The sequence below is a fragment of the Thamnophis sirtalis genome, unplaced genomic scaffold (assembly GCF_051295495.1).
Source record: "Thamnophis sirtalis isolate CommonGarterSnake01/CBP01778 unplaced genomic scaffold, rThaSir2_p1.2 scaffold_7, whole genome shotgun sequence".
In the NCBI taxonomy this organism is placed as follows: Eukaryota; Metazoa; Chordata; class Lepidosauria; order Squamata; family Natricidae; genus Thamnophis; species Thamnophis sirtalis.
Genome location: NW_028261387.1, coordinates 75,772,819 through 75,799,429, shown reverse-complemented (window position 1 = coordinate 75,799,429; position 26,611 = coordinate 75,772,819). Strand labels below are relative to the sequence as shown.

The following is a 26,611-nucleotide window of genomic DNA, read 5'->3' as shown; positions in this document are numbered from 1 at the left end:
CAACCACCTCAGCCCTTGCTCATATGGGGCCAGTATGAATCAAGAGCCTTCCTCAGCTGAAAAAAAAACTTTTTGAGTTTGTTCTCCATTGAAGACTCAACAGTTTAATGTTGCTATAGTGCAAATGATGTATTTATTGAGCATCAATATAATTTCCAATCAACAGCTCTTGTTAACATCACGTCGGTTGAGAATCTGTTAAAAAAAGGGAAAAAATGTTCAGAATGAGTTTAAGGTAGCAGAAATGAATACAAACACTTTCCACCAATAACCTAAGTCAGTTCCCATATGCATGGCTTGTTCTACTGGCTTATTCACAGATCAAGATAAACTAAGGATAGTACAAGATGGTTTAGCAAAATATGTCAACCCTGGTTATGTGCAGCACTAGTTGATTTATTATGGACCAGCAAGAAAGAAAGCACCATTATTTGTATCAAATGAGATATGGCAGCCCATCATACATACATACTTTAGAGATATAATAGATATTGTTCCAAAGTAATTCTATAAAATTATGAATGCACACATTTGTATGCTAAGTAAAACAAACCTTTCTGGACCAGCAATTCCAGAAAAACGTGATGCAGCTTCTTTCATCACCAGTGCTTTCAGGCCAACCACTGCTCACCTGAAAAATAAGCCACATGAATTAAGATTTGCTTCTAGCTTCACATATAAAAAGTGCAACATTAAGACTTGAACATCAGTGGAATCAGGCTATTTGGCTAGAACACATGCTTGATCAGCATAGTCGATAAGATGGGGAAAAAAGATATAGTCATCATGTACCACTGAGCAACATGTTTTGCAGTCCCTTTGTCTTAAAGAGTATAGACTTTCAAGCACACTTCATAGGAGACAATCACACAGAATAGCTATTATCTTTTGATTCTTTCAATTACAGTCTGACTTACATTCTGTGGCAGTAAAAACTATACAAATCTGGCACTGCAGTCAAGCTCTTAGTCAAAGTAGCACAATTCATTTTATAACTGAGGGTAAATTTACATGCCACACTGAACCAAGTTTAGCACAATATGAGCCCCAGGCTCATTCTTGCTCTTTTTCTTATGAGTAAATGAAAACTTTTATTTTCAGGACTGCCCAATGGTTCCTACCAGATGCAAGCTTACACAGATTCTAAGCAGCTTAAATCAGGAGTGGAAAATTTCCCAAATACTGCCCATACTGACTGGAGCTAATGAGTAAAAGCCCAAGCATCTGGAATATATCATATTGCCAAACAATGGGCAGTTCAAACAAGCCACAACCAAACTATGGCTTGTATCCTTCTCCATTCACTGATACAGTTCTCAGCAGAGAGAACTAAAGAAATAATGATTTCCCAGGAACTGCCTTTTCAGTCAATTTGCGACCAACATACGCACCTGAGCCAGCTTTATGAACAAATTTCATCAATCTCAACTAGAATTTCCAAGTTCCTTCCACCCACATTTTCTCAAAGGGCATTGATCCATTGCGTGTTTTTAAGAATTTGACTTCAACTTGAGGCTTTTAATACCTCTCATTCTTTAACTGCGAAGAAAGTCATGTAGCCTTCCCAAAATCATTGAAACAAGGTTGATCAGACAATTCATATACTGCTACTTCTTCATTTTAGTCTTTATCTGTAAAGTTGTGTACTCCCATGAGGTCTTGGGAGAGGCAGAATTTGCTCCAGGATATTCTATGGCACAGTCTCCAATGAAGTCATTATATAGGGAGATGCAAAGCATTTGATTCCAAAGAACTCCAAAATGCTATTTCCTCTAGGACCAGGTCAACACAACCATTCTGGTTCGAAAGTTGTTCTAGAACTAAATTGTCTTGAAAACCACCGATCAGAACAGCATTGCCCAGGAGAGAAATGTAACATTTCAGAGTTCTTCTGAATGTTCCATTTAGGGAACAGGATACTGAGATTACTTTTAATAAGTAAATGTAATAACTTAACATAAAAACATTTTTACCTCTACATTTACTGGATGTGCTTGGAACAACCAGCTCAATTTTTCTTAGATGTACATAACTCCTCTTTTTCATCAATCTGGTGCAAGAATTCTACTATTTCTTCATTGATTCATTGGAATCCTAAAATGACACAGAAGACCCATCAGTTACATTATAGGCTGGTCTGTCTGGAGAATAAGCAGGAACCCCAGCTGATGTATCAGACAAAGACTGGCTAATACAGTAAGATCAACAGTATCGATCTGATGGGGAAAAAAGCTTTAGTCATCATATACATCAGCTCTACATTAGAGAAGGGAGCATTCCCAGGGTATTTGTGACCATAACTGTAATTTCCAAGTTTCAAAGTTTTCCCCCTATTTGCTAATCTAGACTTCACAAAGAAATTATTCTCCAAAGCACCAGGGGGCAGGACAAGAAATAATGGTTGAAAACTAATTAGAAAAGTAACCCGAATTAAGGAGAAAATTCCTAATGGTAAGGACAATTAACCAGTGGAATAGTTTGCCTTCAGAAATCATGGGCATTCCACCACCGGATGTTTTGAAGACTCTAGTCTCTTATTTAAAATGATATAAGGTTCTCCTGCTTGAGCAGGGGGCTGGACTAGAAGACCTCCAAGGTCCCCTTCCAGCTCATTCTAGTCTAAGAAATGACAGGGGAGGAACAATCTACAGATAGCTTAAATTTTTAAATTAAATTTTAAAATGGTTATCCACCAATGCATTGTATTTTCCAGACAGCTTTTGAAAAGAATTCCTTAGAAATTTCGGCAACCCAAAATGTAAAAATTAACAAATGTTATAAAGTACTTTTGAAAAACCGCTTACAAGAATAAGCTTTTAACGAATATGCAACGTAACCAAACTTTAATTGGTTAAAATCGAGATTTACAAAAGGAGATAATAAAAACAGGAACAGCATTCTGCATCAATAGAAAATGCACACATTTGCTTTGTGGTGCTGCTTAAAAGCATATCTATAAGCTTGGCAGGGGATGCCTCTATGCCATCCACCCACTGAATGAACATTTAAAGCCACTCCTTCACATTAGTGTTTCACAACCTTGGCAACTTCTAAGACACGTGGACTTCAATTCCCCAAAACTCCTCAGGCAGCTTTACCAAGAGAACTGCAAGGGACTAGTACAGGCAGTGGCTGGGAGCTAAAAACTATGTGGATCATTTAACCTTCAGTTATAAGGTGGCAACATGTTTCTTCACCCAATTAAAAATAATAGGCACCAGAAACTCACATTTTAACTTTCAAACAAATGTTTGCCACAGAACTGATGATACTTTAGGTGACTCCACATCTTTCAACTTGGAGAGCAAGTTTTGCAAGAGCTTCCGCCATACATTCTTCCATTGAATTCTTCCTTTGCCTGAAACACAAAAAGATCCCAAGATAGAAAACATTATTCCACATTCTAACAAAAGGACAGTGTTATCATTCCCAGCCAGTCCCGTTCTTACTCCCCCCATAGTACAATTGGTGCAATCAGACAAATTCTGGCTAACAGCAAAATTCAACACTTCCGCTCTGATGGGGAAAAAAGTCTTAAATCATCATGAGCACCAAATTGAACCTTTAAGCGCTTAAGATCGCATCCTGGGAAGAAGAGTGGCGTGAAAGAAGGAGACAGGGGGAAGACTCCTAAATACATTCTGCATCATCTTAAAGTCAAGCAAGCCGGGATAATTTAGGGAGAAAAAAGAAAAGGAGAGATGCGAAATCGGCGAGACAAACGAAAATTCTCGCGAACAACGAAGAACGTGGCAGATGGCGGCGGATTGCCCAGCTCCATCGTCCAAAAGCAACCCGTCTCCTTACCTTTGAGGAAGACTCCCGAAAGAACGCGTGCGTCTGCGTCGCGCCCTTATATATACGCTAGAGCAGCTTGGTGCGCATGTCTGTCCACGGCATTTTGGGAAATGTGGTTTTTCAAAGCGCCTGGTGTATGTTAATACTTCTGCGCTTTTCTTTGAGAGGTAGGTGGTGTTGTGGGCGGGGACAAATCACACTTGAGGATTTAAATTTTAGAGGATTTAAATTTTAGAGCAGCGCTTTACCTTTGCCACTTTGGTTTGTAGGCGCTGAAGTTACGCAATACTACGCGGTTTAATCATGCCTTGGTGGGAATCGTTAGAATGGCAACGGGCAATGATCCTTTATTCCGAAGGCAAACGCGCAAACACCTTTGGATAAAACGGGGCAAATATGTGAGGATTTGTTCTGCATAAAACGAGTAGAAAGCTCAGTCGCGTTCGCTTATTCAAGAATATTTATCGAAGTTCAATAGAAAACATACCTTTAGTGAGGAAGACAGACTTTATGGGTTACCGTTTATTGGGAGGGTTATCCTATTGTTTTTGCACAGGGCAATAAGTTTAATGCGCTGTGAGACCAGTTTAAATCTTGCTTCCTTGTCAGAGCAATCACAATCCTGCTACTGCATACCAAAGTATTCATAAAAAAGTAAAATTTTATAATACAATAATACTATTATAATATATTAATATATTATATTATAGATATGAATATATGTATGTGTATGTGTGTATATGTCTATGTATGTGTATGTATGTATGTATGTATATGTGTGTGTGTGTGTGTGTGTTGCATTTGTGCTGATACACACACACACACATATATTAGTAGATTGTCACAGGTGTAGGTATGCTCGTTTTGTTGTATTCGGGTCTTTTCCCATGTAAGATTGAGATTGTCTTGGCAACATTTCGGCAAGGTCCCACTCGCCATCTTCAGGCTGGTGTTTTTGGCTTTGTGCTTGTGCGAGTAAAGCGTGGTCGGAGCTGCCATCTCTCTATAAATCTTGGTGTGTGTGTGTGGAGTGCTGGCTTTGTAGCTGTAAGTGTGTTGATTGGCTGTATAGTTGCATCCTGATTGGTAGATGGAGTTGATGTTTGTGGATTGGTCAGCTGTTTTGTATCATTCTGTGTGGCTGAGGTGCTGGCTGTATGTCCGTTGTTGTTTTTTGTTTTAACAACCTGGGTGGCGGGTGGGGCTCGTTTGTTGACTAGGACTGATTTCCAGATGTCTGGTAGGGAGGAAATATCATCAGGTTTATTCATGTTTTTCTATTTCGATGGCTTCCATAATTATTCTCTTGTTGAAGTGTTCAGTTTTGGAGATTAATTTGGTTCCTTCAAAATCAATTTCATGTCCTGCAGCTTTAAGGTGCTGGAAAAGGGAGGAAGTTTTTTTTCTTTTTTTCTGATTGTATTGTGTTCTGCAATGCGTGCATTTATTCTATTAGTTTGTCCAATGTATGTGGCAGGGCAGATTTTCCATGGTATTTCGTAGACTCCTTGGTTTTCTAGCTGGATTTTGTCTTTGGGGTTTCTTAAGATGTTGGCTATTTTTTGGTTAGTGCTGAAGGCTGTCTTGATATTGTGCTTGTGGGGAATTTTGATGATTTTATCCGTGGTGCCTTTGATGTAAGGGAGGAGGGCAATGCCATTGTCCTGTTATGTGTCTCGGTTCTTGGGGGGTTGTCTCCTTTTGGACTAGGTTGGTAATTGTGTTTCTTTGGAATCCGTTGGAAATTAATATGTTTGTGAGAATGTGTAATTCAGTTTTCAGGTGGTCTTTGTGGGCTAACAGTTTGGTTCTGGAGATGAGGGTCTTGGCTACGGAGTTGATCTATGCAGGATGGTGATGGGCACCATTAGCTATGAAGGATTGTGTGTTTATGTAGCGGTTGGTGTTTTTTTTTTTTTCGGTAGATGGTGTGTCCTAGGGAGCCACTGGGTTTTTTGTAGAGTAGAATGTCCAGAAATGGAAGTTGGTTGTTTGCTTCTATTTCCATAGTGAATTGTCGAAATAGAAAAACACCCCCACAACATGAATAAACCTGACGATACCTCCCACCTACCAGACATCTGGAAACCAGCCCTAGTCAACAAACAAGCCTCACCCACCACCCAGGTTGTTACAACACAACGGACACACAGCCAACACCTCAGCCATACAGGATGATATGAAACAGCCGACCAATCTACAAACATCAACTCCATCTACCAATCGAATGCATTTACACAGCCAATCAACCCACTTACAGCAACAAAGCCAGCACTCCACACACCAAGATTTATAGAGAGACGGCAGCTCTGACCACGCTTTACTCGCACAAGCACGAAGCTGAAAACACCAGCCTGAAGATGGCGAGTGAGACCTTGCCGAAACGTTGCCAAGACAATCTCAATCTTACATGGGAAAAGACCCGAATACAAGACCAGCATATGTGTGTGTGCGTGTGTGCGTGTATGTGTATATTTATATATATATATATATATATATGTATATGTATACGTATACATACATAATGCTTATAATACGTAAGGGACGTGGTGGCTCAGTGGATAAGATGCATAAAAATGCAAGTAGAAAAATAGGAACCACCTTTGTTGGGAAAGTAACAGCGTTACATGCGCCTTCAGCATTTAGTCATGCTGGCCACATGACCACAGCGCTTCGTACAGTGCTGGCTCTTTGGCTTTGAAACAGATGAGCACTGCCCCCTCGGGGGCCGACCATAATCTGTTCCAATTTTGTCATGACCAGAAGCAAAGACAAACTGTGCATGTGTGCACACACAAAAAATGGTGCGGAAGAGAAAATCGCTGCGGCAGGGAAAATCGCCACGGCTGTATTTATTCGGCACCCGAGGATGTGTTTATGATGTGAGTGAAGCATTTAGCAGATTTTTCAGTTGGCACCTGAATCGTTCATCGTCTGAGCCGTTTGGGACCCAAGATCCCACTGTACTGTCCTCCCAATAGGGCATGTGTGTCAAATTCACCGCATCACGTTGCTGTCATGTGATGTTTCATGTTTTTTCCCTTCAGAGTTGGGGTGGGCGTGGCCTTTGTGTGATGCATCTGCCTGCGGGTCGCCAGTTTAACACCCCTGCAATAGGGGCATCTTCCAGACGTGTTGGATTACAGTGTATCTTACTTAACTACATGAAAGTGCAGCTCAAGATCTCATCTGTAGCAAAGATCCAAAGAATTAATCCAATATCCAGCTTAGTAGTGAATAAACTGAGATACTAAAAGGCCACCCAAATTCAAGTCTACCCTCATGAATGGAGGTACTGGATGACTTTTGAGCCTTTATCAGCCCATTCTTTTCACAGGATTATTTTTATGAAGAGATGTTTGGAACATGGACAACTATGGATGGGAAGGAAGGAAAACTGGAAGTCTTAGCATGGATTCAGATCACCTAATAATAGTATAGCCTTTATTGTCATTGTACATCATGTATACAACGAAATCACTGGTGCAATCCATGACAAAAAATACAAATAACATAAATAGTATAAAGAATAATTCCTATGCAAGTAATTAGGAAAAATAAAAAATAAAAAGAAAGACTAGTCATACGTTTCCGTGTGTGCGTGGAGTGATTGTGGTTGTGTTTAAGAGTCTGACAGCCCAAGGATAGAAACTATTTTTAAACCTAATTCAGGGGTTCCCAACCTTTTCTCTATCCCTACAACGCTTCTGATATATTCTTGCACCCCTTACAAAAGTAAATAATTATATATATAAAATCATGTATGCACACTATAATTTTGAAACATCTAAACCCAAGTTTTCACACCCCTAGTTGGGAACCCCTGACCTCATTCAACCATTGCATCCATTTTGCTAGGAAAGGGTTTGAGAAAAGCAAAGTAATTATGAATGTGGTATCTAGTCTTTCAACTACCTCTGTGAATAAAAGGATGGCACTGAACAACTTATCGTACTTAATTTGGATTGCTCCCACTGATCTCTAAATGAACTATTTAATACTCCAAGGGGAATGTGCTGTTGTTAGTATGGTTTATGGTAGGGCTTCTCTTATTTTACTGTAACTCTATTTAGGTGCAATAGATTACATGGTTATTGCAGTTAGTCATAGTTTCCAGTTAGGCCAATTGTTGCAAAATTTTAACCTAAAATTTGATTGAAGACAACAGACTTCATTTGGAAGGGGCAGGTGGTCTGAACAGGAAGGACTTGTCTAGATAAAGGCCTAAAGCGTTGTTGTTTTCTTCAGGGAATATTGCACAATTCCAGTTTCAGTGGGCAGAATGAAGTCACCTTATTAATTATATTTAATTTTAACAAAAACATGTAACTTAGTTTTTGTCCTGGCTTTAGCCACTGTTTGGCATACTGCTTCTTGCCCATCGCCAAAGTTGTGTATCCCTAGCCTAAGATGACCCCAAGTAAGCAACAATCTCTGGGTTTCCACTCGGTTCATATTTTAGAAGGAGATTGCTGTTTACCTCTTTAAGAGTTAGAATTTATTTTTATGAAAGTATGTATGTAGTGTGTGTGTATAAGCCATGCTGAGTATTTACAAAGATATATATATATCTATATAATTTTGAGTAAATTGTTTAATGACTTCACAACCAGTTATGAATGTATTAGTTTTAAATTTTCACTCATTATATTACATCATTCAAAACTTGCTGCAGTTAAAAAAGAAAGTTCTACAAAAATTGATGTTAAATAAAAAACAATTTCTCCTCTTTTTTAGTATTTACCATTTATTGGACAAACACTACGTTTTACTTACATTCCATGGGGAGAAAAAATTCCAGCGTAAACAATGAACTGAAGCAGTACTTAACTTGCAATGCTATCGTGCTTTACCTGGACCATATGCAAAAACTTTATTGCCCACATTGCTGTGGGCAATAAACACAACATCAAAAGCAACACAGTTTATATATAAACATAGGTAATTTTTTTCAGCCCTACATGGAGATGTAATTAAACAGTATAAAGCACTCAGGAAAATCAATCTGCAGCTTTATATGCACTACATTGAGATCATATCCTGTACTGTACTGAGTTGGTGTGCCTTTATATACAGACACACACACACATTTTTTTAAAAACAAAGATTAGCGACCATTGAAGCTTCTGTTGCATTCAGGTTTCCCTCCCTATTCCCTACCCATCAAAAATATTCTAGAAATCAAAGTGATCAAATAAAGTTTAAAATTCTAAAATGTATAATTATTTTTTCAACTGTCTTGAGATTTAGGGCGAGGTTCACCTTACTGACTTTTTGATAATCAAATGGTAGGCACACCTTTTCCAGTGAACATTTTTTTACAATTTCATTAAAAAAAAAACAACTTAACACATACATGGATATGATCTTCCCAAGTTAGTTCATAGATAAGTGTGTCAGACAATCAAGTTTCTAAACTGTGCTATAGTACTAGGTACAATTAAGAAACTTTTAAATGAAAAATTTATAGTGTCATTCAAAACAATGCAATGAAACTAAAAAATTTATCACTGTTTGAAAAGCAACGGTTATGATTTAGACACTACAGTGGGTTGTAACAACTGTAGCGCTCTAAAACAGTTAGGTTACATTATTAGGAAGCATTTGATTTTCTCTGGTGCTTTCAGGTTTGGGTCCAGTCAAGCCTGTTTAGGCAGTGGTGTCCAGTGTTTGTCCCAAAGTGTTTGAGCTAGCCGGTTTGAGGAGGGGGTCACTTTCCATTTCTTGCTTTACGCATCTGGAGAGGAAAAAAAATACCTTTTTTTAGAAGAGAGCCATGTTTTGAATGATGGAAGATTCAGTTCTTCAAAAGTTCATGATAAGACCCACCTTTTCTTTCAGACAGCAAATTACTGCTATGGGTTTGTCCATTTGCTTTAAGTGCACTGCCAACAATACAATTAAGTAACATCCGATAAGCAAAACCTACTCCAATGAAGCAATATAATTTACTTCATCCAAACGGGTAGCTAAATGATGTGAGCAAAACCTTCAGAGAAAAATGAATGGCAGAATATTTTGCTGTAATCCAAAGTAAGATGATCACAGCAGTGACACAGTTTTCACTGGTGGCTTGTACGCTGTATTTAATGAGATGGGTGGCCATGTCAATTGCTTAAATAAATAAATAATGCTGATGTACAATTTGATTTATTTATTTAAAATATTTAAATATTTTTTATTTAAATCTATTAAAATAGATTTATTTATTTAAAATAGATTTATTTATTTAAAATATTTACATAGCCGGCCCATCTTCCAACTAACTCAGGGCAGCTTCCAATCAAAGTTAAAACATATCAAACTGTATTAAAACTATAAAGTTAAACAGATACACATTCCCCATCTCCAACCACCATTATTTGTGACTTTTCACATAAATACACTAAGGCAAATATTTATATGAAACTTTTGTAAAATAGTAAATAAAAATCAGCAGCCCAGATTTTGCAGGGTTATGGGAAATATTTTCACTCACACAGACATTGGTCCATTTCCTGTTCTTGGCATCTCTGTACTTTGTTGGTCCAACTCAGACAGCAACTTTAAGATATTTAATGCAGCCTGGAATAGGGAAAGTGGGCCATTAAAATTAGTTGTATAAGAAGAGCAACTTTTACCATATTTGATTAGAATTTTTTAGACAATGATACTGGATTTGCTGGGAATGCAAATAAAAATAGTTCCTCTGATGATACAGAATTAGCACATCCTTCAGTTTTCACACTGAAAGACAACTATATTCTAGTTTAAACTGTCCAATACTAACATTTCTCTGCAGGCACCTTTCTTAGAAGCAGGATAAATAAATATAGGTGTCAACTGTTCTTTTCTATCAAAGTGTGAAAAAGGGAGGTACGCTTACCATATCATGGCAAGATTCAACATCTTTTCCAATTCCATGGCTGATCAGTGGTGGCTGAGAGGAACAATTTATAAGAGATACAAATTCATTCTTGTTGTTTTTGGGGAAATCTTTGTACTCCACCTTACAAAGGAAAAAATGATTATTTTCAATTATGTCCCTAATCTTTTTTCTGTGATGAGTGTCCCAACACTTTAACCAGTAGAAATTCAAGAAATTCAGGCATATTAAGTACTGTCGTAATGAAAAATAACTGCAGGATTTTCTTTTAAAGAAAAACTCATATCCAAATACAGTGCGAAAAAGTGGGAGAGGAGATGTTTAATTAATAACCAGTAAGACATTGCAGGAGGAGATGTGTGCTATGGTAGCAAAATAATCAGTACTCATAGAAACAAGAAGCACTGCACACAATTTTAAAAATTGGTGACTTCTCATGCAAAAGCCCAGTCAAAATTGAGCTACCTCAACGGTTTGGTCCATGTAAAAATGTATTTAAAAAATTTTAAACCTCAATAGGACAATATGGAAGTTGTATGAGTTTTATAGCACCCATGGTGTTTGACTGCCAGCCTCTCTTACAGCTAAGAATCTCAAATAACTGGTAGTGATGTTAATAATGACCCAATCCACAAGCTGTTATGAAGTGGGTAAAAATGTGAGTTTTACAATCTATCTTTCTACTAAAATAACAATAGCAATAGCAGTTAGACTTATATACCGCTTCATAGGACTTTCAGCCCTCTTTAAGCGGTTTACAGAGTCAGCATATTGCCCCCACAGTCTGGGTCCTCATTTCACCCACCTCGGAAAGATGGAAGGCTGAGTCAACCTTGAGCCGGTGAGATTTGAACCGCTGAACTGCAGATAACAGTCAGCTGAAGTGGCCTACAGTACTGTACCCTAACCACTGCGCCACCTCTGCTCTCTCAAATGTACCACATTAGGAGCACCTTAAGAGTGAAACCTTTCCCTGCAATGTTGTCAAGATTAGCAAGAGCTGATTGGGTAATTAGACAGAAGTCAAACTAATTCAAGATATACCGTATTTTTCGGAGTATAAGACGTTCCAAAATATAAGATGCACCTAGCTTTTGGGGAGGAAAACAAGGGGAAAATATCTGTTTCTGCCTCTCAGCAATTTGCCTCCTTGCAACAAAAAGCAAAAAGTACAGACAATATACATTTCAGTGTTACATTTCAGATTATACTTGTACAGATGTTGTTAAAATTGATGTGCTTTCTGGAAATATAGTTATTCTCTGCTATTTAAAAGAAGATAAAATACCACTGAGCCTCTTCAGATCAAGCATTTATTTTAAAAAGCTTCTTCATTTTGTTAAGCTGTCTAGAACAATAATAAAGCAGTCTTTAAATAATTTGAACCTTCTATAGGTATTTATAGTTATTGACTTACCTTCTTGCAGCAAATTGCAAACAGCCTGATTAGCGCAAGAAAAAAAAATCTGCTTCTGCCTCCCAGCAATTTGCCTCAAACAGCAAGTTACAGTTTAAGCGCCTACTGCAGCTTCCGCAAGCACCATTTCCCCCATTTTCTGCAGAGTGGTAAATTGCTGGGAGGCAGAGGCCAAAGGAGGGGAAAAGGTGCATCTTATACTATAAAAAATACGGTAAATAGAAAAAAAAATCAAGAATCTCTCAACTAACAAGTGTCCTTGGAAAAGTTTTATGAAATAACTTGCTACAATAATCCGAATACAGATAGAGGCTCATCAACTGCAATGCTGAAAAATGAGTAGCTAAGAGATAGAGGAAAGTAAGGAAAATAAAATATAATAAGGTAAAGTAGCACAGGAATAGCTGCCATAGTCATCTATGCTGTAGGCCGAGATTATGCAGAAAAACCTTCACAAAGAGAAGCTGACTTAAACCCTCTTCCAAAACAGTTTGTTGCAGAGTGAGTTGTTCAAGCCCAACCCTACAGAGATGTATTGAAATAATCCACTTTTAGTTTACCTGGATTCCCTGAACACCAGAAAGGTAATCCAACTGTTCAGAGGGTCTCGTGAGAGGCCCATGGGGAACATGGCCCAAGGAACTGTTTTTAATAATGGTTTCAGCAGTAGGAGAAGTGCCACCATATAACAATTCTCTTGCAATCATGGCTGTCACTGTAGCCTTGGCAGGATTGGGGGCTGCTCTACTGAACTCTTTGGTGTGATGTCCTTGATTGACTCCTACAGCCTGTGCAACCTCAGGGACCATGGGAAGAATGCCAGCAGGAAGCTGCTGATGGCTGAGATAAGGCATCCTAAACTCATCCTCTTTATTACCTAATAAAGAGACACAATACAAGAGTGGAGATTTAAAAGGCAAATTTGCTTACCTGCAAATTGGCAAATCATTGACTATAAAGTCTAAAAAGATGTTGCAAATCAAATCCATTTTTCTCAAAACAAGAGTGAATAATTCAGGGCCAATATCATTTGAATGATTTTCAATGCTGGTCTTCTCAAAAGACTAGAAGAAGCTTACAAAATTAAGGAAAATGCATTTTCAGCATACAATGCAAGTGTTCTGTCAATTCTTCATTTTTTAATCAGAATGGACAGAATTTAATTTTGAAATTTATAATGGATTCCCTATTAATTCAGTATATTCTTCAAAAAAAAAACCAACCTGATTTAAAATGAACCTGAATGTAATGTATCATGCTTTATGACCCACTTGGGGGGAGTGGACTAATTTTATAGCTTGTGCATATGTATTGTAGTTTGAGACTGAATCATTAACTGGAAAACCATCAAAAATGTTTGTTTGAGAGAGACTGTCTGTTTCTGATTAATACCTACTTGACCATCTGATCTCTGCATTTATGTCATTGAGAACATTTATCTTCCACTGCTGCCAATAACTTGTTTATATTTGAGATTATCTTTTTATTAATTGTTGCAGAGCAAATAGTATGACAAACGATATACAAACACATACAAGTAATTCTAATGTATTTTCATCCAATCATAAGCATCTACTTAATAGCCTATGAACTTATCTTAGTTTTCAAAACAATAACGTTTATATTTATCCTCTTAGGTTCATGTTCTCAAATTTATAGTATTTATATAATATATTTATATTTTGCTTTAAATTGTTTTATATGAACAATTTACTATAGGTCTATTTCTTGATTTTAATCATTTAAGTTAATCCACTTAATATAATTATTATAGAAATAAAGCAAAATTAAAGTCACTTACTATTAGATGTTTCTTCAGATCCAGGTTCAAAAAAAGTTACTTTTCTTCCATCACCTGGCTTTTTTACTGGCGTCTAATAGAAAATATATTCAGATTTATTATTATAGTAACCTGAATCAAAAGATGAGACTAAGTCAAAATAACGAACTTCCTGTCTTATTTTAATATGCCTTTACAACTCAGCCTGGTCATTTTGCATTTGCTTTCCCTCTATTATGAATACCTATGAAAGCTGTAATTTCAATCTTCTTCTGCAAAAACATTGTGTCAAGATAGATAGATTGACAGACATTTATTCTTTCTTTCTTATTGGTCTAATTTTGATTTTTTTGGGGGGGGGGGAAAGCACCCATAGTTAACTGGAGTTGAGTGTTCATTAAATATAGGTATTACTTCATAAATAGCAATAGCAATCAATCTTGTCTTACCTTTTCTTCTGTCTTTAGTGCTGGTTTTGGGGGCTGTGGTTGGGGGACTTTAAATCCTAAGAGCTCCAGCATGTTTTCAGCTGCATTGCGTTTGGCTACTTTCTTATTCGTTCCCATTCCTTCAGCTGTGTGCATGCCAACTTTCACCTAGAATTATAGAAAAAAACAAATGTTTTTTTTTTCATTTTGTTTTGTTTTTGCACTTTTGAATTAGTCTTGACACAGAAGAGGTTTCTTTCTAGGTCTAAAAGAGACTGGCCCAAAGTTCCTCAGTTGGCTTCAGTGCTTAAGGCAGAACTAGAACTCAAGTTTCTTCATTCCCAGTTCAGCTTCTTAATCACCATGCCAAATGGCTCTTGTATCTTTTTATAAAAAACAGAAGGATAGATGATCATTAGCAACATATTCGTGTAAATATAATCTGACAGAAGGGAGCCATGTCAAATGGAAAGATAAATTAGTCCACTCACTGCCTTAATCTCATTTATTATACCTGCTGTAGGACAAATAACACAGACAAATCCATGTCATGATCTCCCTTAGAAATTTCTTGCAATGCTGCACGTCTAGATTCTTAAAACCTCTATACTGTTCTATACTATTCCTATAAGTATAGATACCAAGTAGGTAAGTTAATTAAGTATTCCCTACTGGAATATTAACCAGACTTGACTTTTCCTAATTCTGAGCCCAGACATGGTCAGCTGGATACTAGCACAGGAAAGTGAACTAAATATTAATATTCAACAGCATTTATGAATTCAGTAAATGAATTTGTTAGAATTAATTTATGCACACACAAAAAAGTGCCAAACTGTTCAAACCTGCATAACGAACTCCCGACGCCTTGGCAACCCACGTTCTGTGATGAGCATATACTCTGGCTCTTTCTCTTTCTTTGCTTGTTGTATTTGAGCCAGACGGCTAATGGGATTCATACCTTGGCCGTATTCAGGACTCGTCTGCAATTTGGACAGAAAAAGCTGACATCAGCTAACAGCTGTTAAGAAAAATTGTAACACAGCGCAATCACATTACACACTCTTAAGGATCATGGGTGCACTTTTTATTTTTTTATTTTTTAGAGAGCTGGATAATTTGAAAGCGCCAAGCAAGTGTACTTAGCACTTCACGTTTATGACCGACTTCTGCATAAAGCTAAACATAGCCAAACAAAGACAAGAAATGCCTACTTAGCAAGTCTTCATTGAAACAGAGTTAGAAAATTTGGCTTACAGAGGGCAGCAAGCACATATAGCAATACAAGTGTTATAGGAGTGATACAATGACAACAGAAATTGACAGTTACAATATTCAATAATGTAAGCCAAAATTCCTTTGCTTCACCTCTGAAATTTCCTTGGATAGTTGTAGTTTTCTCTTACCTTGACTATTGTTTTCGTTTTCTTTTTGATTCGTGGCTTCATTTTCTCAACTGTAGGAAGGGGAGGCAGCTTTTTCAACTCCTCTAGGACTGCAATAGCTGCATTCTTTTTTGAAATCTTCTTGCTCTTTCCTTCACCTTCACCCATGAACTCGCCCACAGATACCTTTGTTACAAAGCTCTTCATATGTGGGGGACCACTCTCCCGGGTCACCTGTTTCAGAGGTAAAAACTGAGTGAAAGCGTGATAAACACTTATTAAAAATGGTAAAGTACAACGGTTGTAACAAATTTCATTCACATGAGCTAAACTGAAATTTGTGGGGGAAGTATTAAGGGGCAATCAATCAGCAATCTTGATAAACAGGACTAGAACATAATTGTATTTTCAAAACGTCCCTGTTTATTATAGCATCCCTCCAGATTGTAAGTCTAAACACAGATGCATATCTACATATTTAATTGCATGGTTTCTGCTATCTTATTGTCATTGTAATAAATTTAGTCACTTATGATGTAAATATTTTGACCAGCACAAAATTTTAAGGTTTTGGGTTTTTAAAAAAATAAAATAAAACTACACTTCGGCATGCATTCATACTAGCATTAAACCAATATCCTTATATTAATTCACAATGAAGAATCATATGCTATTGCTAAGAGATACATTTGAATACTTTTATACTTTTATATTTCATGCAAACAATATCAGAAATATAGTACTGTGCATTCTTAAACATGAATATATGTGACCTTTTAAAAACTGTCATGTCAATATCATCCAACAGTTGTGATCTTTAAATTCTAATGTTCAAGAAGTATCGAACCCAATGGCAGCATTTGGACATCACACTAAAACATAGTTTACTGATGTGCCTGAAATCAAAATGAGTCAAAGCCTCCCATCTTTTTTTCTCTACTATCTCCACTGCCAGAAATAGAAATTCAAACTGTGGTTTCTTTAATGCCTGTTGTGGTTGATTCACAGTACAGTGAACTGCTTTTGGGTAATATGTGTCAACACAGCCAATAGATTCAGCAATCATTCATAGACATCCCTTTGCCGAAAGAATTTCTGACTTTCCCCTTTCACACTTTGACACCCCCTCCCATTCACACTGCAGTCCCTCCTCAGCTATTCCTAAGGAGTTGGAGACCCTTCTGGAATAACATGGGATACAGCAGGGCTGTCAAACTCCCGGCCTACAGGCAGGATGCGTCACGCGCTGGCCACGCCCACTTTAGCGAAGGGGGAAAAAGTCCCATACATCATATTATAGCGCTGTGACGTGAGTTTGACATACCTGATTTAGGGATTGCAGCAAAAATCAGGAATTCCACATGCAAGTGAAAATTATCCTCGGCTCATCTTTAAATTTTAAATTCGAGCTAATATATTTGTATATTCTATCATTTAATGAACTTTATCAATACACAGTGAAGTATTAGAACAGGATACTTGTGGCATCTTTCATTCTATTCTATTCTTTATGAAATAATTTAGCTGCTGCCAGCATATTATTTCTTTTAATTTTCATACTTGTAATCTATTAAGAGGGAAAACAATTTAACTATTGGACCCAGGAAAGAAACATACCCTAATACAATTTTAAAGGTCAGTCAGATCTGACCAAATGTATTATCCCTGTCAAATGTTTTACTGCCTTCAATATGCTAAAATAAAACCGCTTTTAGAGCAATTAACTAAACCTACCTCAAAATTCACAGGCAAGTTCCTTTTAAGTGCAATCTCAAACACTTGGCTTATTTCAGATTTATTGAGATTTTCATCATCTGGTTCTCTCCCATTTATCTAAGAGAAGAACAATTACATTGAAGAGGCACAGCTGTCATACTAGCTCACTAACAACAAGACTACTACACACAGTAGAGGGTTAGTATAGGAATGTTAAGCATGTCTTTAAAGGCAAATTAAATTGAAGGCTCAGGGATGTCTCACTATGACTACCTAACATGCAAGTGAAGTGCCCAAAAGTTATTGTCTGAAAAATCTGTGAATATTCTGAAAGATGCAGGGATACATACAAGGAAAGGATATTTGATGTATACATGCAACAGTTTGTGCTAAGCATGTAAAAAAAATAGCAAGAAACTTTAGAGTTTCAGCAGGTATTGCTTGTATTTGTATTGTTGCACAATACAATTCAGCACGTATTATGTAAACAAAGACCAATAAGATTTTTTCCTAAACATGTTACCCTTTCTCAGCTACTTTCTGAAGAGCCATGCAATTATTGCGGTGTGCCCAAGGGGAGCTCTGAAGCTGGATTGTTCTAACATTAGTCCTTTGCCCTTAACCTACCATTATATTATAAACTAACAGCAGTATGGGCATTTAAAGCAAGTAGAAAGGAACACACTATTATAATAGGCAAGGCATAAACTCCTTTCCTTTACTGCAATTGTGAAACTTTTCCAACTATTTATTCTATACTTAAAATATTAAAACTAATCCTATTTGGGGCAAAATCAATGCGATTTCTGAAACCTGGAAAAATACCAAGTATTTTTTAAAAATTTTAGCTGATTGTATATTAAGGGAAAAAATATGCAAAAGGTTCAATTACTCTGCATATCCTTTTTAGTGCACACTTCATTTTTGGAATTACTATCCATGCTATAGCAATAGCATTTAGACTTATATACCGCTTTATAGTGCTTTGCAACACTCTCTCAGCAGTTCACAAGGTCAGCATATTGTCCCCAACAATCTGGGTCCTCATTTCACCCACATTAGAAGGATCATACCCAACAGGCACTCTTATTTTAAAAATATAAGGGGGGGGGGAACAGGTTCATAGAATGCTGAAATTTAAGCCTAATGTAAAGTTTCCAAGTTTTCATACTTGGCAACAAGTTTACATTTAATTGTAAATTAAACATGTTGAAAATCTGGCAGAATTAAAGGTAGATAATAATTCTGCATACATCTCAAGAATTTGAACTAATAACCATCTTCAATTTTTTAAAGTATTACACAAAATGGAACTAATTTATGGTTTTCCAACAGAGGAAAGGACTTGGACCAAGAGGTTTAAAATTCAACAAGGGAATGTTTGGTAAACTTCAGGAAGACTTTTCAAATAGTACAAGCAGTGAACAAATTAATTTACAAATCTGTAGAGTTTCCTTTATTAGTAGCTTAACAGATTTCTTTCATCAGCATAAGGCTTCTTTAGGACATGGCTTCCATTTTTTTTCACTCCTTTTCCAAGTTTCAGAGAGATTTAAAAGACTTACTGTATATGTCATCCTAGCTTTAAATGTGCAAGCTTTGCTACAGTCCAAGCCAGCAACATTAAATCTCATTAATATAGTCCAATGAGCTACATCATATTTGAAAATATAATCACAAAAGTAATTCTTAAAAATGTGTAGTTCAAATCAATACCTAATTTTCCAATGCGGACGACTACCTTACAGTTTAACTGTGGAATTCTTGGTGCTCTCTGAGCTCAATTTTATGTTTGCAGATGTTTCATTACCCAATAGGGTACATGACTGTGGGACTTTGTTTATATATAGAAACTTGCCATGTCAGTTTTGCTGAAAGCAAATATGCTTTCCTCCTTGTTCTAGTTTTTATATTAGAATGATTTTGCCCTCTGAAAGGCATTAGAAATATGTAGGCAAGAAGCCTCCTATGTTTCATTTTAAAAACTAGGAATTTTCTTTGACAGAACTCTCCTTATTCTCAATTCCTGAACAAATTTTCCACTGCAAGTTAATCAGCTGGTATTTAAGCAAATCCATGCATATTTGTATATATTTCAATAATACTGACAAATAAGATGCTTCGGACAATAATTATTTGTTCAAGCAATTCTTAATAAAGGAGATCATGAGAGTAAGTCAGGTTATCAGACAAAGGTAATAGATGTATTTATATCAGCTATTTTTATGGTGTCCACTTAAAATCAAATCAAGCAAGCTTCTGCTCATACATAAAAGGACTTTAAGCCTAATTAAAATCATACGAACACAGAAGCCTGAACACATTGTTCAGGTAACTCATAGCAAGCAGCTGTATGTTATACATGCTCTTTCACTTACAGCAGCAAAACAATATTGCTATGCCATGCAATAGTACACATCACAAGCACAACCTCCTCTCTTTCAAATTAGTTTCATGCAAAATAGCCTCATACAGGATGAAGGGGATCATCAAGAAAGCCAAAGAAAACAGCAATTCTTTAGAATTATACTGCTACAAGGCAATAATGAAGTGGGTAGACAAAGAAGAAACAAGTAGGATTGATGCTATTTAGAAAGTGTCTTTATACGCATAGCTTTTCATACAGAGGATGCTTTGAATACAGAAGTGACAAGTTCGCAGATTTTGATCTTTTGAGTTTAGAGGAGTTTGATAGCAATGTTAGACAAGCACCCTACCAAAGAACCTGTAGAACTGCTATTAACTAGCACATTACTAGCTATAGTAAGAAGTCCTGTGGTACCTTAGCTTAACAAAAGCAAGTTTCTAGAGATCGCAGGCCATGAAGTGCACAATACTTTTCATATAGGACAGCACTCATGCATCTGATGAAGTGTACTGTTATACACAAAACTAATGTAATAATGAATGTTGTTAAACTTCAAGGTGCCACAATATGTTTTAATATGCTGCAAAAAGACTAATGTCTCTCTAAAAACTAGTACTAGGCTAAACAGGCAGCTTCTAAAAGTACACCAAATTAAACAATTATACATCAATCGCCTTTCACAAATGCATGTGGATAGTACCAATAATTCAGTTCTGCTGCAAACAGATTACATTTTTCCCCCTGTAAACTAAAATATAGAACTCAAATAAATAATGGAATTTTGTGGTGCAGCTTAAGTGTTGATAATTACAGAAGGATTCATATCATACAATTAAAAAAGAGGCAACCTTATTAATAACTTTTCACCAGCATTGCATGAAATAGAATTACAGAATTCTTGGCTGCTATGGTATTACTTAAATCTTATTCCCGGGGAGAAAGTATCCTATTTCTGCAATGCATTATGACTTACCAACATATTGTATTTGAATGGGTTTACTGGGCACCTTTTTTTGCCATCAATGTAGTTTAGTTACCAACTGATTGGGATAATTGGTAAGGTACTGGCTTTAATGTTGTTCAGTTTTGGTAAAGTGCATCACATGCTAGCCACAGTAGTTCATAAACAAAACATGATTTTTATTGAGTGAACTCATCAAACTGCAATTTCTTTGAATAAGCAATTAACAAATGTAACTTAACACAGTATGTAAATTCAGGCCTAAGCTAAAAGAAACAGAGAGAAAATGTTTCAACACTGGGCAATGGAAAAGCTTATGAATACTGAAAAACAGATTCATGCTAAGCCAGCAGTGTTTCCTATCCTGCCAATTTATAATCAATTCTCAATATTACTCTCCTTGACTAGCCACATGCTAGAATGGATTACACATCCATACTGAATGTACTACTGTTATCTTTTAAGCTGCCCTGGAAGACCACCGAACCCTAACATACAGCCTAAAGATATTTTAAGCAAACAAAATTAGAGTTTTGTTTATTGTGCCTATAATAAAACAATTTCTACTGGTTAACATGTTGATTATCCTGAAATCAGCTTCCATGTCTCTCAGATGCTGCAACAGCAAATAACAGATTTATTTTTGATTAGCTAGAAGTACATGATGGAATCACAATAACTCAACTGGGAAACCACCATAGGAACAGGATAAATGTCCCCAAAATAAAGTGCATATAAGTCTTCAAATATCAATGCCACAGCATTGCACAAATTGAAACAGAACAACACTGTTATTTTCAATGAACTTCAAAGCATAATCAAAAGCTTTGAATGGACTTGGATAATGCTCCAGACATACTACCTCTGGTTTCTCAGGCAGGGGCTCGTTTTGCAGGATTTTCAGTGCTTTAGCAGCTGCATCATGCTTAGCAGCCTGTCGTGTTCTACCTTTCCCATGAAACTGCTGTCCCCCTATAGAAAGCTCTACTTGATAGAGCCATGGTGCTACAGGAAATGGATAGAAGTACCTAAAAACAGAAAGATTTTACATTTCAGATTTCCAGTCCACATGAAGTTACTCTGCCAGGAAACAAAGTTTAAGAGCTTACAATAAAAGCCAATACTGAACCAAATGCACAATGGTTGGCCCTTCCATGTTTGAATGACAGACTACAGCACACACTGTTTTTCAGATTAGCCAAACTGGTTCACTTCAGAAACATAAAAGAATGGCAGTTTGTAGAATTCCCAGCCAATTTGGACAAGGGAACTCTAAAGAGTTGACCCTTTGGAAGATTCTTAGTTCAACACTGTATAATTACATAATTGTCTTTATATAAATCTAGTAACACAAACAAAAACATCATGAATCCAGCCCAAACATTTTCTTCATGACTTTAATACATTCCCCATCTGATTTCCAAAAAACATGGGTGACATCCATATCTTTCAAAACTTGCATGCAATATTGAATTCGGTGTGTTTGTTTTCTATAGTAAAGAGAGGATGTGTTGCAAAGACCTGTTGTCCCCACATTCTCCTTCAAGCCATCCTCACAATGAAGGAAAAATCTACTTCTGAAATTATAATCTGAAAAAACCTGTACTGCCTGGCTCCAGAGGTCATAATGTGATAAAAAGAAGCACTTATAAAACCTATGGGTAGTAATCATACTATGACCATCCCACCTAACATTCATGACTGTAATGTAGCTAACAAAGCTAGAGAAAGGCCAATCTAACAGTAAGACATGTGTGAATTCATTTGAACAAAACTGGTTTCATCCACAAAAGTCGGCAACTATTGGCTTGCCCATGACTCAGTCAAATTTAGGGTAACATGCTCTGTAAACTGCATTAGTTGCCAGATTGCTTCTGGGTTCAATTCACTGGTTGACAGATTGCTTCTTATAATAACATATAAAGCTTGGAATGGGGGTGGGTCATCTGAGGAATCACCTTTCCCTGGTTACGGGTCCAATCTATCAAAGAGTGCTATCTGATAGGACCCAGGAGGAGATCTTTTTCTACCACAACAACCACTCTTTGGAACATCAGCCCCACCAGAGGTTAGATTGGCTTCAACCCTGCTGGCTTTCTGAAAGGCATTGAAGACATGATTCTGTTAAAGTGCCTGGGCATCCACTTTGTTTGTTTGTTTGTTTGCCGCCCATCTTGCTTCAAGGCAACTCTGGGTGGCTTCATAAACATCAAACTTACTAAAGTAAACTTACTAACATTAAACTTATTAATAAATGCCCAACACCCTCTTGTTAATTTGAATTATTTAATATTCATTTTTAATCCCATCATTTTGCTGGAGCATTTATTCTGGTACAAGGTGGAAAATACCAAACAGTTTCTCTGAATAAACAGGGACAAGAGACAATATTCTGAATTGGTAAACAGATGGACAGGTGATTTTTAAAAAGCTTTAGGATTTTAAATGTGTTAAGCAGTTCTCACTGGAGAGACCAAGTCTATTTGCCCAGGACAACAGGAGACAGGCTTCAATGCTGGGGAAAGAAGGTATATTATTCTTTTCAGAACACTGCAAAGCAGGAGGCGCTTTTCAACAATAGAACACATGCTTTGCCACTAAGTACTGTTCACAAATAACAAAGAGTGCACATTTTCCCACCCATATTCTGTTAACTTAATATAGTTTGACAATATTATTATTATCATCATCATCATCATTATTAGCAACAACAAAATTGTATCACAGCGGCCAGTTGTTTCACCGGATTTGGTATTGGTTACTAGTCGGGCCCCACCAGGGGCCTAGGACGTTGTAACGTATTTTCATAATATGCGTGAGGATCCAAGCAGTGCGGCTTTTTGCATTTGACTGATGGTGATTTTGTCAATTTTTAACTGTTTTAAATGTAATTCCAGTGCTTTTGGAATCGTACCGAGTGTGCCAATTACCACTGGAATTACCACTGCTGGTTTGCGCCATAATCGTTGAATTTCAATTTTTAAGCCCTGGTATTTCGCTATTTTTTCATATTTTTTCTCGTTGACCCTGCTATCATCTGGTATTGCGATGTCTATGATTGTAACCTTATTTTTCTCAACCAGTATGATGTCTGGTGTATTATGCGCCAGTATTTTGTCCATTTGTATGCAAAAATCCCACAAGATCTTGACCATCTGATTTTTGGTGACTTTTTCAGGCTTATGTTCCCACCAGTTTGTTGTTGTTTTAATATTATAATTTTTGCACAAATTCCAATGGATCGTTTGTGCTACTGAATTGTGCCACAATTTATAATCAGTCTGCGTAATTTTTTTACAGCAGCTGAGTATGTGATCAACAGTTTCATCAGCTTCTTTGCAAAGTCTGCATTTGGCATCATCAGAGGATTTTTAGATTTTGGCCTTAATGGCATTTGTGTGGATAGCTTGTTCTTGCGCAGCCAGAATTAGTGACTCTGTTTCTTTCTTTAATGTACCTGCTGTTAACCATAACCAAGTTTTTTCACTGTCCACTTTATCTTTTATTTTTTCCAGAAATTGGCCATGCAATGCTTTGTTCTGCCAACTCTCCATTCTTGATTTTATCACATCTTTTCTGTATTCTTGTTTCGTCTGTTGGACCTTCAATAGATTTTTGTTCTTTACTTCGATTAATAGATGTTCTTGACTTTCTTTTAAATAATCAGCCAGTGTATGTTTTTCTTCTTCAAGTATTTGCTTCACTTGTAATAATCCTCTGCCACCTGATTTTCGGGGCAGGTATAGTCTATCAGTATCACCACGTGGATGTAAACTGTAGTGCATTGTCATTAGTTTCCTGGTTTTTCAGTCCAAAATGTCCAAATCAGCTTGTGTCCAGTTAACTATACCAGCTGTGTATCTTATAACTGGTATTGCCCAGGTATTTATGGCCTTGATTGTATTTCCACCATTCAATTTAGATTTCAAAATGATGTCTGGTGTAACAACAACAACAACAACAACACAATTCAGTAGCACAAATGATCCATTGCAACAAACTGGTGGGAACATAAGCCTGAAAAAGTCACCAAAAACTGGTTGAGAAAAATAAGGTTACAATCATAGACATCGCAATACCAGGTGATAGCAGAGTCGACGAGAAGGAATATGAAAAAATCACGAAATACCAGGACTTAAAACTCGAAATTTAACGATTATGGCACAAACCAGCAGTGGTAATTCCAGTGGTAATTGGCACACTGGGTGCTATTCCAAAAGCACTGGAATTACATTTAAAACAGTTAAAAATTGACAAAATCACCATCAGTCAAATGCAAAAAGCCGCACTGCTTGGATCTGCATGCATATTACGAAAATACATTACGGTGTCCTAGGCCCCTGGGTGGGGCCCGACTAGTAATCAATGCCAAATCCGGCGAAACAACTGGCCGTTGTGATACAATTCTGTTGTTGCAAATTGTTGTTGTTGTTGTTGTTGTTATTATTATGCATTTCTTATCCAAAAAGGAGGGGGGGGGGAATCTATGTCAGCTCAATCATCCACCTATTATATTTATGCTTGGAAAGGTTGCACTATTAATTTGTGAAGGTAAATTACAATGCTCTAGCAGTGACTTCCTTGTATGAATATAGTTAATTGAAACTTGCTGTTTCTGGGGAGACCATTGGAACATACTGGTAGTCATTTTGAAACAAGATGGATGGTACATAAATTTATATATTATATAATATTATATAATAAATTTATAAGAAAATATTGTTCAGAAGCAAAACTGTTTTGAGTAACGCAGGATTTCATTATATAAAAGTGCTGAGGTATGACCTACCGTGGGGGATAAGCACCGCCTCTCATATTGTAGTTGTAGGTGGACCTCATCTCTGTGTAAGCATCTATAGGCTTGTACATAGGTTTCTTTCCCAGTTTCATACAAAGCGCATTCAGCTCCACTGTGGGGGTTACACTATCTAAAACAAAGACAGAGCAAGAGTTAAAAGTGAAGCTCTTTAGTTTCATGCAGTGCTGAGAACACTTAACCTAAGCAGGCTTTTGGGGTAGGGAGAGAAGAACAAGACTTCTATGTAAAATGATGAATAGTAACTATATTGCAAGTCTTAATGTAAATTTGCTAAGGGAAGGTACTTGTTTTAATTAAAAAGAGTTAATGGAAATGTTATCTGAAGACATTCTTCCTATATAACACATAGGCTGCCTGATATTTGCAAACAGTATTCAAATACAAGCATGTAATTAGAAAGTCTTGAACTGCATGGGCAGGGGAAAAAAGTCCAGCAGATATTGAAAGTTATACATTACCAAGAAGGTTTGCATTATATATGCTTGATTAAATACAAATGCTTTTCCCCCCACTTCACTGAGTATAAGCACAAGGCCCCTTTAGCTTGCACTCCGCTTTGGCATAATAGTCAACCATTTCTTGTATGCATAATATGACAATGTTTGCAAATCAGAATTCCACATAAACCTAAAGAGTAATAAGTAGGTTTCTTCCAAGAACACTAGTGTTTTCTGAGGCATGTACTTTTGCTGCAACCTAGTATATATCTCTGAAATCTCAAAGTGATACCTGGGAATAAATGAGACAGCAAGAACAGAGCATATAAATGAAGTTCTCTGGTTGCCAACTAAGATCTCAAAACCCACGTTGAGAGGCTCACTGGATTATTTTGCCCTGACTAAATATCAATGTTTTATTGTGAAAGAATTATAGAATTACCAAAAAAAAGAGAGTTCAAGGCTGAAGTTCTCATTTTACCAACAGATCATTAAAAAGCCCATCTATTCAGCAGCTTTACAGCAAAATATTAACAATAGTTACCAAGCAACATGAAATATCTTAGGATAAAGAATTAAGAGTAAGAATGAACAGGAGGTAGCCTTACACACAAAACTTCCAGTGCACCCCGAATAC

The 26,611-nt window shown here is 36.8% G+C and overlaps 1 protein-coding gene, 1 long non-coding RNA gene and 3 other non-coding genes across 10 annotated transcripts in view; all 5 read right to left on the bottom strand.

Annotated features, from left to right (window-relative positions):
• Positions 1-114: 114 nt before the first annotated feature.
• LOC106539561 (uncharacterized) lies at positions 115-3,949 on the bottom strand. Its single transcript, XR_001312818.2, has 5 exons — positions 3,808-3,949; positions 3,230-3,358; positions 1,974-2,094; positions 554-631; positions 115-195 (listed from the first exon to the last, which is right to left on the bottom strand). It is a non-coding gene; the product is annotated as an uncharacterized LOC106539561 (long non-coding RNA).
• On the bottom strand, positions 707-798 carry LOC148044729 (small nucleolar SNORD12/SNORD106). The gene has a single exon (XR_015697442.1). It is a non-coding gene; the product is annotated as a small nucleolar SNORD12/SNORD106 (small nucleolar RNA).
• LOC148044728 (small nucleolar SNORD12/SNORD106) lies at positions 2,165-2,255 on the bottom strand. Its single transcript, XR_015697441.1, has one exon. It is a non-coding gene; the product is annotated as a small nucleolar SNORD12/SNORD106 (small nucleolar RNA).
• Positions 3,465-3,556, bottom strand: LOC148044727 (small nucleolar SNORD12/SNORD106). The gene has a single exon (XR_015697443.1). It is a non-coding gene; the product is annotated as a small nucleolar SNORD12/SNORD106 (small nucleolar RNA).
• Positions 3,950-7,210: 3,261 nt separating the features above from the next.
• Positions 7,211-26,611, bottom strand: part of STAU1 (staufen double-stranded RNA binding protein 1) — a 36,479-nt gene continuing 17,078 nt past the window's right edge. For 2 of the 6 annotated variants that reach the window (XM_087720451.1, XM_014054365.2), the window contains 11 exons: positions 25,508-25,646; positions 21,581-21,746; positions 17,408-17,506; positions 15,695-15,925; positions 15,134-15,271; positions 14,310-14,456; positions 13,882-13,954; positions 12,641-12,957; positions 10,664-10,786; positions 10,277-10,362; positions 7,211-9,535 (listed from right to left, as the gene is read on the bottom strand). In XM_087720451.1, the coding sequence (XP_087576577.1) occupies positions 9,448-9,535; positions 10,277-10,362; positions 10,664-10,786; positions 12,641-12,957; positions 13,882-13,954; positions 14,310-14,456; positions 15,134-15,271; positions 15,695-15,925; positions 17,408-17,506; positions 21,581-21,746; positions 25,508-25,646 (1,607 nt within the window). In that variant the 3' untranslated portion in view covers positions 7,211-9,447. Of the gene's footprint in view, positions 9,536-9,627; positions 9,684-10,276; positions 10,363-10,663; positions 10,787-12,640; positions 12,958-13,881; positions 13,955-14,309; positions 14,457-15,133; positions 15,272-15,694; positions 15,926-17,407; positions 17,507-21,580; positions 21,747-25,507; positions 25,647-26,611 lie in introns of all 6 variants that reach the window. The other 4 variants (XM_014054367.2, XM_014054366.2, XM_014054369.2 and 1 more) reach the window with 4 other exon arrangements.